At 47.5% G+C, this 16156-nt stretch overlaps 1 protein-coding gene across 1 annotated transcript; it reads right to left on the bottom strand.

Moving 5' to 3' along the window:
- Nucleotides 1-1435: 1435 nt before the first annotated feature.
- Nucleotides 1436-2485, bottom strand: LOC127303455 (uncharacterized). Its single transcript, XM_051334187.2, has one exon. It carries the CDS (start codon nucleotides 2483-2485, stop codon nucleotides 1436-1438), a length of 1050 nt encoding a protein of 349 aa, XP_051190147.2.
- Nucleotides 2486-16156: the final 13671 nt, after the last annotated feature.

The raw sequence follows: 16156 nt of genomic DNA, 5'->3' as shown, positions 1-16156 counted from the left end.
CCTCTCTTTTTCAGTTTCGCAGCGACTCCGTGCATCAGCAATGGTCCGACCAAGATCATCAACGGGATCATCACGTGCCTCTTCTTCACCTTCCCCTTCACCTTCCCCTTCACCTTCAGCATCCTCCATGAAAGTATCACCGAAATGAGCAAGATAGCTTTCATCGATGAAATCATCCCCTTCTTCATCTTCTTCCATTATAACCCCTCTTTCTCCATGCTTGGTCCAACAATTATAGCTTGGCATGAAACCGTGCCGAAGCAGGTGCAGCTGAACATCTCTTGAGGAAGAGTAACCCTTCTGATTCTTACATTTAACACATGGACATATAACAAAACCCCCCTGCTTGTTCGCATTAGCCACTACGAGGAAATCATTCAAACCCGTACTGAACTCGCCGGAGAGTCGGTTACCGTACATCCATTGTCGATTCATCTGCATTATTATAATATAAAATATATAATTAACCATCATGCATTTGTTAAACTAACTAGCTACAAACAATATAAATTAAACAATGAACTACACACACATGCACATTTTATCAACGACACATCAAAGGTTCAAGTTGCTAACCGCGATCGAGGAGGAAAAAATAAATGAGAAAGCTCAAGTGTGGCTCCAACACTTCATATCATGTTTGTTTCATGCTCTTGGGGCATTTCATCAAACACCTTATGTGCATAAGAGGAACCAAAAGCAAACCTAACACCCACTTGTGAAGCTTGTGAAGAAAATGGCACCAAATGGCTAAGTGTTGGCTGCTGGGTGGGTATATATAGGGGGGGCGGCTTTAGCCGCGGTTGGCCAGGCCAACCGCGACTAAAGGCCTTCGGGCACCTTTAGTCGCGGTTGGCCTGGCCAACCGCGGCTAAAGCCCCCCACGTGCAACGGCTGGCCACCGAGCGCCCTGGGCCCAGGCCTTTGGTCGCGGTTCGCCTCCCGAACCGCGACTAAAGGTACCATTAGTCGCGGTTCCTTTACCTTCGCGACTTATGGGGCTCACCGGAAGCCTGTTTTTCTAGTAGTGACCTTCTGACTAGAAATAAGACCACCATGGGAAGTGCAGCTAGATGATGATCTTCTGAACACTTCGTATTTAAAAGTGACACCGCATTCAGTTGAAGTGTTTACCATCAGAAGTGTAAGATACTTATAAGTTTCCAAAATGTGAAATAAAGATAAAAGTTGAAGCTACATGATACTGGTCATGGCTTCTCTTAATAATTGAACCATCCCTCAAACAGACAATTGTAAATTCGTAAAAATAAATAATCTAAGAGGAGGAATTATGAAAGTTGCCCACATATAGTAGTACTACTGAACCACCCTAGCTGATTCCAAACTTAAAAGCATGCATACATTATTAGAGCTAGCACTCGAGAACTTCGAGTAGACACACCAAAGCGTCAGTCTAGTCGAAGATCCACATGCATCAAATAAACTTATCCGCGGTCTCATCTTGATGTCCAATGCGCAAAGATTCTAAGCTTGAGTACAAGGGCACATATGGGAGATAAGGTGGCTGGCCCTCTCCAAGTGTGCGGAGCTCGGTCTCTTCTTGGCTTCGCATGCTGTAACACTTCAATGTACTATCCGACTCCTCACAGAAGAAGATCAAGTTACTCTCTGGATGCATCTCAATCCAATCAAACTTGCGCTCGATTATCCCTCCATGAACGTCCGTCTCTGAAAGCTCAAGTGTATGCTTCAGTATCCACTCGTCGGTCGCATAGTCGTCAAGGGCGTAAACTTGCAGCTGAATTTGCACTTCATCCCAGTCACCAGTAGTGTTAAAGCTAGCGTAATGCAAGCGGCCCTGCGACTGGTGAATAGAACCAAGAAACTCGTCACCGCCATGCATATCGCAAGGTGTGTCAAAGTAACGCCATTCTTCTCCCTTGGTGTCCACGGCTAATATACTAGGGTACCGCTGTGCGCAGGCAGTGGAGAGATGCAGGTAGCCGTTAAGGAAGACGGCTGACTGATGATCGGCGAGCCTAAGGGTTTCGCCCCGTCGCTTCACCTTGTAGGTCCATGTGCCGGTCTGAGACGAGTACACGTCCACTCCGCTGATAAAGCGGCGTGCATCCAGCGAGAAGAGAAACACGTGGAAGTGGGGAGCCGCGGCCGGATCGAAACCCAGGCACGCCGTGCCCACGACCTTGTCGTCCTGGACGCGGTCCGGCAGCACTGCCCACTCCTCGGTGGCGGGATTGCACACGACGTATGTGAAAGTTATGAAGTCGTAGTCGTCTTGGGTGGTGGTGGAGACGTCGTCGTACCTGCGGCAGAGGAGGAGCCCGTTGCAGCAGTCCAGGAGATGGAGGCGGCGGCGGTCGGGCAGTATGGCGGACGATGAGGGGTAGATGAAAGGGGCGCCGCTTCCGGCGGAGGCATCGACGAAGTGGAGAGCTGATCCGGGGAAGCCCTCGTCGTCGTCGTCGTCGTCGCTGATGGTGCTGTTGCAGAAGAAGCCGGCCATGGACTTGGGGAGCCTCGTGCTGTGGTCGGCGTGGTCCACGAGGCGGAGCCAGTTCTTGGAGGCGCATTTGAAGCGGCAGAGCGATTTGGCGGGCACGCGCGAGAGGATCTCGAGGTGGAGGTCCTCGGTGAGTCTCTCGAACGTAGGAGCCATGGCGCTCTCGGAAGAAGCAGAAGATCTGCACCAACGCAATGAATCAACGAAGAATGGAGAGGAGAAGGGTTGGGACGATGGATGGCGACGGCGTACCTGGCACGAGTCGAGGCGCGGCCTTCCTCTCGCCGAATGCGCATGGCGAAGGCACGAGTCAAGGGGCGGCCTTCCCCTCGCGGATTGCGCATGGCGAAAGAAGGCGACGTATGGCGGTTGTGGTGGCGGCGTCGTCGAGCGAGACCTACGTCTACGCCACCTTATATTATGATTATGAAAACATACCCTTCGAGTCAAGATCGTTCCATTTTTTGTGCGTAAATTCAGCGTTAGCCAACGGGCAATCCTCGTCCTCGAATATAGGATCTTTTTTGCTTTTGGGCAGCACTAGGAATCCGGAGCCGATCTTTATCTTCCGTAAGATGGAGCCTACATGCACCATCCGATCGAAAGCTTGAGAACAAGCACCAGCCGTAGTAGTTAATTAGTTTCCTTAGTACTACTTGCAAGGATCACTCGTAATCCCACAGTTTCAGGAGTCCGTTACAACATTATTGGAGATCCTACCATGCATATCTTCTGGTAGTTTCCAAATAATCGAGAGCCACTAATCTAATTACAAAACTTCCAAAACTATTTACTTCCAGAATTATTCTTTCTGATTGCTAGGAACCCAATTATTCCGGATTTTGAGGACACTATTTATAATAGTTTGCCTCCATAGAAGCATTTTTTTTGTTTCCATTGTTGTACAAAGTTGATTCGGGTGAAACTAAAATTGCTTCCCTTTGGAAGAAATATATTTGAAATGTGAAATTGAGTGTTTCTTATACATAAATTAAGTTCTCGTTCACCAAATAATTTGCTTACACTACAATGTAATACTCCTCGTCCGTAAAAAGATTGCTTAGATTTGTTTAAATTTAGATGTATCTATACACTAAATAGTGTCTACATACATCGCCTTACAGTGGCGTTCTCCAAACCCCTCTCGCGCCCGGCACGGTACAATAACATGTCCGACGTGCCCATGCCGTCCCCAACCCACAAGGCACGCACCAGGCACGCCGGACACGAGACACGCCGCGTGATATACAGTCGGGCTCCACATGCCAGTGACCCAGGCCCCAATTCAACCACCGCATAGCCTACTCCTCCTTCTCCCGAGCCTTTCCAACCCCGTCGCCGACACCCGCTGCACTTCCCCTGTTGGTTTCCCCCTCGTCTCGCCGGTCATTAGTCGTCGCAGAAGTCCATCAAGCGCGGTGCGCTCACACGTCTGGTGTACGAACATATGCCAGAGCCAGCTTTTGCACCGCCACTGCACTGAGTCTTCAATTTTTGAATTGTAGACTATGGATAGCGAGGACAAGATGATGATGCGTTTGTTGATGGAGGAGGAAAGCAATGCTGCCGCCAATGATGAAGAGCACTTCATGATTCTTGTCGGCCTTCTTCAGCTCGATGTGGAGGAGAAGCTGGTTCATTCCAAACGTGGAGGGTCAAAGCCCATGCGCTCACGAAATCGAAGCCAATGCAACGATTGGAATGCCATGTCATGTCGTGTTGTACACCGACTATTTCGCCGAGAATCTTACATACACGCCGAAGGATTTTCGCCCGCGATTTAGGATGAACAAGGATTTGTTCAAGAACATAGTACATGGCGTGAGATAGTTTGATCCGTAGTTCGAAATAAAGAGAGACGTCGGAATCCCAGGCTTCTCATCAGTTCAGAAGTGCACAACGGCAATCAGGATGCTAGCTTATGGAGTTCCGGGATATCTGAAAGATGAGTATATACTTCTTGTAATCCTAAGAAATAATACAAGTTGAGTTTTATTATAATTCTACATGGTATCAGATTAGTTCCGATCCTAGGGCATGTCTCCACCGCCCACCCCACAACCACCGCCGCCACGCGGCTTCTTCGAGTGGCGTGCCGCCGTTGCCGCCGCAAACGCCGCCACCTCTGCGGCGGCATCTTCTTCCCCAGCCCTCTCTCTAGCCCCAACTATCGGTACCAGCATACACTATGCCGATACTATCTCCGATGTCACACCCCTAATCCCTATTACCCTAGATCTTCCCAAGCACAATTACTACCATTGGTGCCATCTCTTCGAGGTTCATCTCGGCTGTTGTAACCTTCTGGATCACGTCGCCACCACCTCCGTTCCTCGGCTCGCCAATTTTCGCTGGGTCAAGGACGATCTTGCTGTCATTCAGTGGATCGACTAGCGGTTGTCCACGCAGATATTCAACCTTGTCTTCCGTCATGCCGCAAACGCCGCCGCACTCTCGGCGGCCCTTCGTCAGCTTTTCCAAGAAAATGTCGATGCCCGGGTTGACACCCTTCAGACAGAGCTCCGCAACACCGTCCAGGGTGACTCTCCGGTCGGTGTCTACTGCCAACGGCTTCAGACCATCGCCGATGTGCTTCGCGAGCTTGGGGACCCCATCGACGACCGCCAACTCATCAAGATTCTCCTCGTCGGACTTGGCAAAAGCTTCGACAAGTAGGCGTCCTTCATCCCCACGATGCGGCCACCTCCCTGATGGGGTTCGTTGCATAGAAAACAAAAATTTTCCTACCGCAAAGCGAATAAAACCAACAGATCTAATCTATGGAACACCCAAGATCCAATCTACTAGATCTAAGCAACGAGATGGAGATGAGACTAACCCTCGAAGATTCCAAAGCCTACGAGATTAATCTCGTTGTTGATGTAGACGATCGTCCCCGGTGCTGCAATCCGGCAGCACTTCCGTACTCGGTCGCGCGTACGGTGTCGATGAAGCTCCTTCCTCTCCCGTTCCAGCGGGCAGCGGAGGTGTGGTAGATCTCCTCCAACGTCCAGCAGCACGACGGCGTGGTGGTGGTGGTGGAGGAAGAAAACTGCAGGGCTTCGCCTAAGCCCGGGCAGCGTATGGTGGAGGGAGAGGCGGCCAGAGGAGGAGGCAATCGGGGGATTGGTTGGCCGGCCACCCCCTCCCCTCTTTATATAGGGGGCTGGCCGGCCAGGGTGGCCCCCTTTCCCATCTAGGGTTAGGGGGGGCGGCGGCCAAGGAGGGAGAGGGGCTTTCCCCTCCCCCAAGTTGATCCCCCCCAGGGAAACCCTAGGGGGTTGGCCGGCCTGGGCCTTGGGGGCCAAGTGCCCCTGGCCCATTAGGCCAGGGAGCATCCCCTCGGCCCACGGTGGGCCTCCCGGGTCGTGGGCCCCATGGTGGAACCTTCCAGAACCTTCTAGAACCTTCCAGTCAACACCGGAACAGTCCCGAACATTTCCGAAAACCCAGAAATCAACTTCCCTTATATGAATCTTATTCTCCGGACTCTTCCGGACCTCCTCGTAACATCCTGGATCACATCCGAGACTCCGAACAAACTTCGTCTCCATACCATACTCAAATCTACTTATGCGACATCGAACCTTAAGCGCGTCACCCTACGGTTCGCGAACTATGCAGACATGGTCGAGACTCCTCTCCGAGCAATAACCAATAGCGGGATCTGGAGATCCATAATGGCTCCCACATATTCAACGATGACTTAGTGATCGATTGAACCATTTACATACGATGCCAATTCCCTTTGTCTCGCGATATTTTACTTGTCCGAGGTTTGATCATCGGTATCTCCATACCTTGTTCAACCTCGTTACCGACAAGTACTCTTTACTCGTACCGTGGTATGTGATCTCTTATGAACTATTCATATGCTTGCAAGCTAATTAGATGACATTCCACCGAGAGGGCCCAGAGTATATCTATCCGTCATCAGGATGGACAAATCCCACTGTTGATCCATATGCCTCAACTCACACTTTCCAAATACTTAATCCCACCTTTATTGTCACCCATTTACGCAATGACGTTTGATGTAATCAAAGTACCCTTTCAGTGTAAGTGATTTACATGATCTCATGGTCGAAGGATTAAGACAACTATGTATTGAAAGCTTATAGCAAATGAACTTAATGACTTGATCTTATGCTACGCTCATTTGGGTGTGTGTCCATTATATCATTCAACTAATGACATAACCTTGTTATTAATAACATCCAATGTTCATGATCACGAAACCATGATCATCTATTAATCAACAAGCTAGTTATACAAGAGGCTTACTAGGGACTCCTTGTTGTTTACATAACACACATGTATCAATGTTTCAGTTAATACAATTATAGCATGGTATATAAACATTTATCATAAACACAAAGATATTATAATAACCACTTTATTATTGCCTCTTGGGCATATCTCCAACAGTCTCCCACTTGCACTAGAGTCAATAATCTAGATTACATTGTAAGGTACCTAACACCCATGGCATTCTGGTGTTGGTCATGCTTTGCCCTTGGGAGAGCTTTAGTCAACGGATCTGCAACATTCAGATCCGTGTGTACTTTGCAAATCTCTACTTCACCATCTTCGATGTACTCGCGAATCGAATGAAAACGCAGCTTGATATGCTTCAGCTTCTTGTGTGACCTTGGTTCCTTTGCATTGGCGATGGCACCCGTGTTGTCACAGTAAATGACTAGCGGGTCCAATGCACTAGGAACCACACCAAGCTCAACAATGAACCTCTTCATCCATACCGCTTCCGATGAAGCCTCTGAAGCCGCTATATATTCAGATTCTGTTGAAGATTTCGCCACCGTGCATTGCTTGGAACTGCTCCACCTTCCGGCCGCACCATACAATATAAACACGTACCTGCATCGAGACTTAGAGTCATCAGGGTCGGTGTTCCAACTTGCATCGGTGTAACTGGTTACAACGAGCTCTTGGTCACCGCCATAACAAAGAAACATATCCTTAGTCCTTTTCAAGTACTTCAGGATATTCTTGACCGCTGTCCAGTGTTCCATTCCTGGATCACTTTGATATCTGCTGGTCAAACTAACAGCATGTGCGATATCCGGTCTAGTACACAGCATGGCGTACATGATAGAGCCTACTGCCGAAGCATAGGGGATCTTGCTCATCCTCTCTCTTTCATCTGCCGTAGCTGGACCTTGAGTCTTACTCAAGACCTTACCTGGCAACATAGGCAAGAACCCTTTCTTGCTTTCATCCATTCTAAACTTCTTTAGAATCTTGTCCAGATATGTACTTTGTGAAAGGCCTATTAGGCGTCTTGATCTATCTCTATAAATCTTGATGCCTAAAATGTATGCTGCTTCACCAAGGTCTTTCATTGAAAAAGACTTATTCAAATAACCTTTAATGCTGCCTAAAAGTTCTATATCATTCCCAATCAATAATATGTCATCTACATATAATATCAGGAACGCTACAGAGCTCCCACTCACTTTCTTGTAAATACAGGCCTCACCATGAGTCCGTATAAAACCAAAATCTTTGATCACTCTATCAAAGCGTAGGTTCCAACTCCGGGATGCTTGCTTCAGTCCATAAATGGAACGCTGAAGTTTGCATACCTTGTCAGCATTTTTAGGATCGACAAAACCTTTGGGTTGTACCATATACAACTCTTCCTCAATGTCACCATTAAGGAACGCCGTTTTGACATCCATCTGCCAAATCTCATAATCGAAAAATGCAGCTATTGCTAACAAAATCCTCACAGACTTTAGCTTCGCTACAGGTGAGAAAGTCTCATCGTAGTCAACTCCTTGAATTTGTCGGAAACCCTTTGCGACAAGTCGAGCTTTATAGACAGTAATATTACCATCAGCATCTGTTTTTCTCTTGAAGATCCATTTATTCTCGACAGCCTTGCGGCTATCAGGTAAGTCTACCAAAGTCCATACTTTGTTATCATACATGGATCCCATTTCGGATTTCATGGGATCTTGCCATTTGTTGGAATCTGGGCTCATCATCGCTTCTTCATACGTCGCAGGGTCCTCATCATTGTTGTCCACAATCATGACATTTAGACAGGGATCATACCAATCAGGAGTGGTACGTTCCCTCGTCGATCTGCGAGGTTCAGTAGCTTCCTCGTTCGAAGTTTCATGATCATCATCATTTGCTTCCTCTCCTATCGGTGTAGGCTGCACAGGAACTTCTTCCGGCACTGCGCTACTCTGATCTATGAGAGAAGGTTCATCAACCTCGTCGAGTTCTACTTTTCTTCCAGTCACTTCTTTAGTGAGAAACTCCTTCTCAAGAAAGGATCCGTTCTTGGCAACAAAGATTTTGCCTTCGGATCTGTGATAGAAAGTATACCCAATTGTTTCTTTAGGGTATCCTATGAAGACGCATTTCTCCGCTTTGGGTTCTAGCTTGTCAGGTTGTAACTTTTTTACATAAGCATCGCAACCCCAAACTTTAAGGAACGACAGCTTAGGTTTCTTCCCAAACCATAATTCATACGGTGTCGTTTCAACGGATTTAGATGGTGCCCTATTTAAAGTGAATGCGGCTGTCTCTAAAGCATAGCCCCAAAACGATAATGGCAAATCGGTAAGAGACATCATAGAACGAACCATATCTAAGAGAGTTCGATTACGACGTTCGGACACACCATTGCGCTGTGGTGTTCCCGGCGGTGTCAACTGTGAAAGTATTCCGCATTTCTTTAAATGCATGCCAAACTCATAACTCAGATATTCGCCTCCGCGATCAGAACGCAGAAACTTAATCTTCTTGTTACGTTGATTTTCTACTTCACTTTGGAATTCCTTGAACTTCTCAAAAGTCTCGGACTTGTGTTTCATAAAGTAAATATACCCATATCTACTCAGATCATCCGTGAAGGTTAGAACATAACGATAACCACCGCGCGATGCTACACTCATTGGTCCGCACACATCGGTATGTATGATTTCCAATAAGTCTGTAGCTCGCTCCATTGTGCCAGAAAATGGAGTCTTACTCATTTTTCCCATTAGACATGCTTCGCATCTGTCAAGTGACTCAAAGTCAAGTGACTCAAGAAGTCCATCGGAATGGAGTTTCTTCATGCGCTTCACTCCAATATGACCAAGACGACAGTGCCACATATAAGTAGAATTATCATTCAATTTAATTCGCTTAGCATCAATGTTATGAACATGTGTATCACTACTATCGAGATTTAACAAGAATAAACCATTCATCTCAGGTGCATGGCCATAAAAGACATTATTCATATAAATCGAACAACCATTATTCTCAGACTTAAACGAATAACCGTCTTGCATTAAACAAGATCCAGATATAATGTTCATGCTCAACGCAGGTACCAAATAACAATTATTGAGGTTTAAAACTAATCCCGAAGGTAGATGTAGGGGGAGCGTGCCGACGGCGATCACATCGACCTTGGATCCATTTCCAACGCGCATCGTCACCTCGTCCCTTGCCAGGCTTCGTTTATTCCGCAGTTCCTGTTTCGAGTTACAAATGTGAGCAACCGAACCAAGATCAAATACCCAGGCACTACTACGAGAACCAAGAAGATAGACATCTATAACATGTATATCAAATATACCTTTCTTCTTGGCATGGCCGCTCTTCGATCGGCCAAGTATTTGGGGCAGTTCCGCTTCCAGTGCCCCTTCCCGGGCAGTAGTAGCACACAGTCTCAGGCTTAGGACCAGCCTTAGGCTTCTCAGGAGGCGCTGCAACTTTCTTGCCGCCCTTCTTGAAGTTGCCCTTGTTAGGCTTGCCCTGCTTCTTGAAACTGGTGGTCTTGTTGACCATCAACACTTGGTTCTCCTTCTTAATTTCTACTTCAGCAGACTTCAGCATGGAGAAGAGTTCAGGTAACTCTTTGTTCATGTTCTGCATGTTGTAGTTCATCACGAAGTTCTTGTAACTTGGTGGCAGTGATTGGAGGACACGATGAATACCCAGCTTGTTAGGGATCACAATCCCCAAGTCACTGAGCTTCTTCGCATGTCCGGACATGGCGAACATGTGCTCACTAACGGAGCTACCCTCTTCCATCATGCAGTTAAAGAACTGTTTCGAGGCCTCATAGCTCTCCACGGCTGCATGAGTCTCAAAGATAAGTTTGAGCTCACGCATCATCTCACATGGGTCGTGGTGCTCAAAACGCTTTTGGAGCTCTGCCTCTAAACTGCACAGGATGGCACACTGAATTTCGGAGTACTGAGTTACCCGAGTCTCATAAACATTCTTTATGTCCTCGGACACTGCAGGAGGTGGTGGGGAACCTAGCGGTGCTTCGAGCACAAAATGCCTGCTCACGCCAGTGAGGAAAATCCTCACATGACGGGACCAGTCAGTGAAGTTGCTACCATTGCCCTTAAGCTTTTCTTTCTCTAGGAACTGGTTAAAATTGATGGAGGGGGGCGCCATGATCTACAACATATTTGCAAAGAGTTTAGACTAAGTTTATGATAAAATGAGTTCAGTTTTAATTCTTAGATTAACTAGGTGAACTCCCACTCAAAACAACATCCCTCGCATTGTCTTAGTGATTACACGAACCAAATCCACTACACCAAGTCCGATCTTCACGAGAAAAGATGTAGTTTCAAAGGCGAACACTCAAAGTGTTCATCATATCATTCATATGACTCATGCTCTACCTTTCGGTATCCCGTGTTCCGAGACCATGTCTGTACATGCTAGGCTCGTCAAGGCAACCTTAGTATCCGCGTGTGCAAATCTGGCTTGCACCCGTTGTATGCACATGTAGAGTCTATCACACCCGATCATCACGAGATGCTTCGAAACGACAAGTCTTAGCAACGGTGCATACTAAGGATGAACACTTTATTATCTTGATATTTAGTGAGAGGGATCATCTTATAATGCTACCGTCGCGATCTAAGCAAAATAAGATGCATAAAAGGATTAACATCACATGCAATTCATAATGTGTGATATGATATGGCCTTTCTTCTTGTGCTTTTGATCTTCATCTCCAAAGCACGGACATGATCTCCATCATCACCAGCATGGCGTCAAGGTCAGTGGCGCCGCTTCATGGTTGTCCATCACTTATAGCTACTATAACAACTACTTGGAATAAAGCTATTACATGATGAATAGACACGCAGGTCTTTAACAAAAATTAAAAACAACCATTAGGCTCCTGCCGGTTGCCATAATACATCAATGAACATCTCATACATCGAATATAATCATCATCACATAATGGCCATATCACATCACCAAACCCTGCAAAAACAAGTTAGACGCCTCTAATTTGGTTTGCATCTTTTACGTGGTTTAGGGTTTTCGAGTAAGATCCAATCTACCTACGAACATGAACCACAACGGTGATACTAGTGTTGACAATAGAAGTGCAAATTACAATCTTCACTATGGTGGGAGAGACAGACACCCGCAAAGCCACTTATGCAATACAAGTTGCATGTCAAGCGTGGAGCAAGTCTCATGAGACGCGGTCATGTAAAGTTAGCCCGGGCCGCTTCATCCCACCATCCCGCAAGAAGCAAAGTACACAAACTAAAGCAACAAAAGCATCACCGCCCACAAACCATTGTGTTCTACTCGTGCAACAGATCTATGCATAGACGTGGCTCTGATACCACTGATGGGGTTCGTTGCATAGAAAACAAAAATTTTCCTACCGCAAAGCGAATAAAACCAACAGATCTAATCTATGGAACACCCAAGATCCAATCTACTAGATCTAAGCAACGAGATGGAGATGAGACTAACCCTCGAAGATTCCAAAGCCTACGAGATTAATCTCGTTGTTGATGTAGACGATCGTCCCCGGTGCTGCAATCCGGCAGCACTTCCGTACTCGGTCGCGCGTACGGTGTCGATGAAGCTCCTTCCTCTCCCGTTCCAGCGGGCAGCGGAGGTGTGGTAGATCTCCTCCAACGTCCAGCAGCACGACGGCGGCGTGGTGGTGGTGGTGGAGGAAGAAACCGCAGGCTTCGCCTAAGCCCGGGCAGCGTATGGTGGAGGGAGAGGCGGCCAGAGGAGGAGGCAATCGGGGGATTGGTTGGCCGGCCACCCCCTCCCCTCTTTATATAGGGGGCTGGCCGGCCAGGGTGGCCCCCTTTCCCATCTAGGGTTAGGGGGGGCGGCGGCCAAGGGGGGAGAGGGGCTTTCCCCTCCCCCAAGTTGATCCCCCCCAGGGAAACCCTAGGGGGTTGGCCGGCCTGGGCCTTGGGGGCCAAGTGCCCCTGGCCCATTAGGCCAGGGAGCATCCCCTCGGCCCACGGTGGGCCTCCCGGGTCGTGGGCCCCATGGTGGAACCTTCCAGAACCTTCTAGAACCTTCCAGTCAACACCGGAACAGTCCCGAACATTTCCGAAAACCCAGAAATCAACTTCCCTTATATGAATCTTATTCTCCGGACTCTTCCGGACCTCCTCGTAACATCCTGGATCACATCCGAGACTCCGAACAAACTTCGTCTCCATACCATACTCAAATCTACTTATGCGACATCGAACCTTAAGCGCGTCACCCTACGGTTCGCGAACTATGCAGACATGGTCGAGACTCCTCTCCGAGCAATAACCAATAGCGGGATCTGGAGATCCATAATGGCTCCCACATATTCAACGATGACTTAGTGATCGATTGAACCATTTACATACGATGCCAATTCCCTTTGTCTCGCGATATTTTACTTGTCCGAGGTTTGATCATCGGTATCTCCATACCTTGTTCAACCTCGTTACCGACAAGTACTCTTTACTCGTACCGTGGTATGTGATCTCTTATGAACTATTCATATGCTTGCAAGCTAATTAGATGACATTCCACCGAGAGGGCCCAGAGTATATCTATCCGTCATCAGGATGGACAAATCCCACTGTTGATCCATATGCCTCAACTCACACTTTCCAAATACTTAATCCCACCTTTATTGTCACCCATTTACGCAATGACGTTTGATGTAATCAAAGTACCCTTTCAGTGTAAGTGATTTACATGATCTCATGGTCGAAGGATTAAGACAACTATGTATTGAAAGCTTATAGCAAATGAACTTAATGACTTGATCTTATGCTACGCTCATTTGGGTGTGTGTCCATTATATCATTCAACTAATGACATAACCTTGTTATTAATAACATCCAATGTTCATGATCACGAAACCATGATCATCTATTAATCAACAAGCTAGTTATACAAGAGGCTTACTAGGGACTCCTTGTTGTTTACATAACACACATGTATCAATGTTTCAGTTAATACAATTATAGCATGGTATATAAACATTTATCATAAACACAAAGATATTATAATAACCACTTTATTATTGCCTCTTGGGCATATCTCCAACACTCCCTCCTTCGACGAGGTCCGCTCTATGCCGCAGTGGGCTGACCGCACCATCGCCACCAAGGAGTCATGCCCCCAAGCATTCGCCGCTGCTCCACGTCCACCGCCCACGGTAGTGCCCCCACCACCACCGCCGGTGCAACCTCCCTCCGGCTGGTGCCCAAGCGCAAATTATCGCGGCAAAAATCCACAATACAGGCCGCCTCGCCCACCATCCGCACCGGTGCCCTCCTCTAGCGCTGTACACTGCGCCTTCAGCATCTGTGAACTGGCATCCCTCTCATGACCCTTGGACAGGTCTCGTCCAGGCGTGACCGATGCCATGGTCTGCACCGTCCTCGCTTGGTGCTCCTCCTGCCTACTCCCGCTCTTGGCGGCCGGGCATGCGCCCCCACACCGGGTCGCCTGGTCTCATGGGCTTGCGGCCACATGCGCATGCATAAAATGCTGCTTCGATGTACAGCTCATGCACTCCTTCAGCACCGTACGCCTTCGATGGTGGTGCCCTCTCCGCGCCGTACCACTCGCATCTTCCAGTGGGTGCCCCGTACCAGCTGCCTCCGTCGACACCTGCCTTGTACCAGCCGCCAGCTCCACCTGCGCTACCACCGTCAGCTGCACCACCGTCAGCTGCACCACCACCACTGCCTACACCACCACCACTGCCACAGCTGCTTTTTTGCAGGGTATGAACAACTTTGCTGCTCAGGGCAATTCAGGTATGGACTGGATTTTCGATACTGGAGCCTCTAGTCATATGTCTTCTTCATAATATACTGTCAAATTGCATCTCTTCCCCTTTTTCCTCTATAACTTTAGGCAATGGCTCCACCATTCCCATCTATTGTGTCGGCCATACACACCTACCCTCTTCCACCAAACCCCTTGTATTTCGAGATGTTCTAGTCGCACCTGCTCTCATCCAAATTTATTTTTCGTGTGTAAATTCACAACTGGTAAACTTGTCTCTGTCGAGTTTGACCCTTTTAGCTTATCTGTGAAGGATTTTCTGACCAAGGCGGAGATCACTCAATTCAATAGCTCCGGTGATCTTTATTCTCTCCAAGGAGTCCCTGCCGCCAGCCCAACCACCTCCCAGATGGCCTCTGTAACCTTTGGCACCAGTGTCTCGTCCACCCCCAACAATAAAACCTTGTCCTCCATACTTAGTGATTTTTCTCTCCAATGCAATAATAATCATGATTCCACCTTGTGTGAGTCGTGTCAGGAAACATGTACGCCTTCCTTTTAGTTCATCTAGCTCCTCTAGCACTTTTCCTTTTGAGCTTTTACATTGTGATTTAGGAACATCCCCACATATTAGTATATCTGGTTTTCAGTATTATCTCGTTATTCTTGATGATTTTACTCACTTTGTCTGGACTTTTCCTCTCCGCAACAAATCTGATGTTCATACAATTTTTCTCAAATTTTAACCCTATGTATACACCCACTTCTTCATCCCTATTCGCTTTAATTGATGTGACAATGGACATGAGTTCGATAATCTTAGGAACCGACAATTTTTTTTTTCCAGCATGGCATTCTTCTTCGTTTCTCTTGTCCCTATACATCTCCCCAAAATGGCAAGGCCGAGCATTCTCTCCGAACTCTCAACGACATCGTTTGTACTCTTCTTATTCAATCCTCTATGCCACCAAAATTTTGGGCGGAAGCTCTGCGCACGGCCACATATCTTCTTAACATCCGTCCGGCCTTTAACAAAACTCCCAACACCACACCCTTTTTCTCGCTATTTCTTTGTCATCCCAACTATCCTAAACTCCGTGTCTTTGGTTGTCTTTGTTTTCCCAACGTATATGCCACCTCACCCAATAAATTAGCTCCTCGATCCATCCCCTGCGTTTTCTTAGGTTACTCTAACTAACACAAAGGATCAGTGGCGGAGCTTGAAGAATAAGCATGGGCGGGCCAGCTTACAACAAAACCTAAAAAAATATTTGTTCTCAAACATACCACTTCTTTAAGGCCCTTCCCATTGTTGTTACAATTTGTAAAATTAAAGAACAAATTCCGAGAGATTCCATGCTGTCAAATTGCCAACTAACAATTTAGGAAAAGAAAGAGAAGTACCGAGCATGTAAACTGTACATGAGTATGAGGCCTGCTGGCTACTGGACATCTGGCCGGTGCAACCCCGTGTGGTGCAGCCGTGCTACGACTGTAGACCTGTAGTGATGTCCTTTCCGTCCCCTGGCTGTGGCGGCCGCGCGGAGTAGCTGCCTCTAGTATCGCGCTGCTCCAGATTCCACCCAATTTTCTCTTGGGATCACGCTAGCCGTCGGTCGGCTG

The sequence above is a fragment of the Lolium perenne genome, chromosome 5, assembly GCF_019359855.2.
Source record: "Lolium perenne isolate Kyuss_39 chromosome 5, Kyuss_2.0, whole genome shotgun sequence".
Lineage (NCBI taxonomy): Eukaryota > Viridiplantae > Streptophyta > Magnoliopsida > Poales > Poaceae > Lolium > Lolium perenne.
Note: the sequence above shows the minus strand (reverse complement) of the source record. Positions and strands in the feature narration are given on the sequence as shown.

Excerpts from the sequence above, each read along its gene's own strand:
- LOC127303455 (XM_051334187.2), bottom strand. The coding sequence starts at position 2,485 with ATGGCCGGCTTCTTCTGCAACAGCACCATCAGCGACGACGACGACGAC.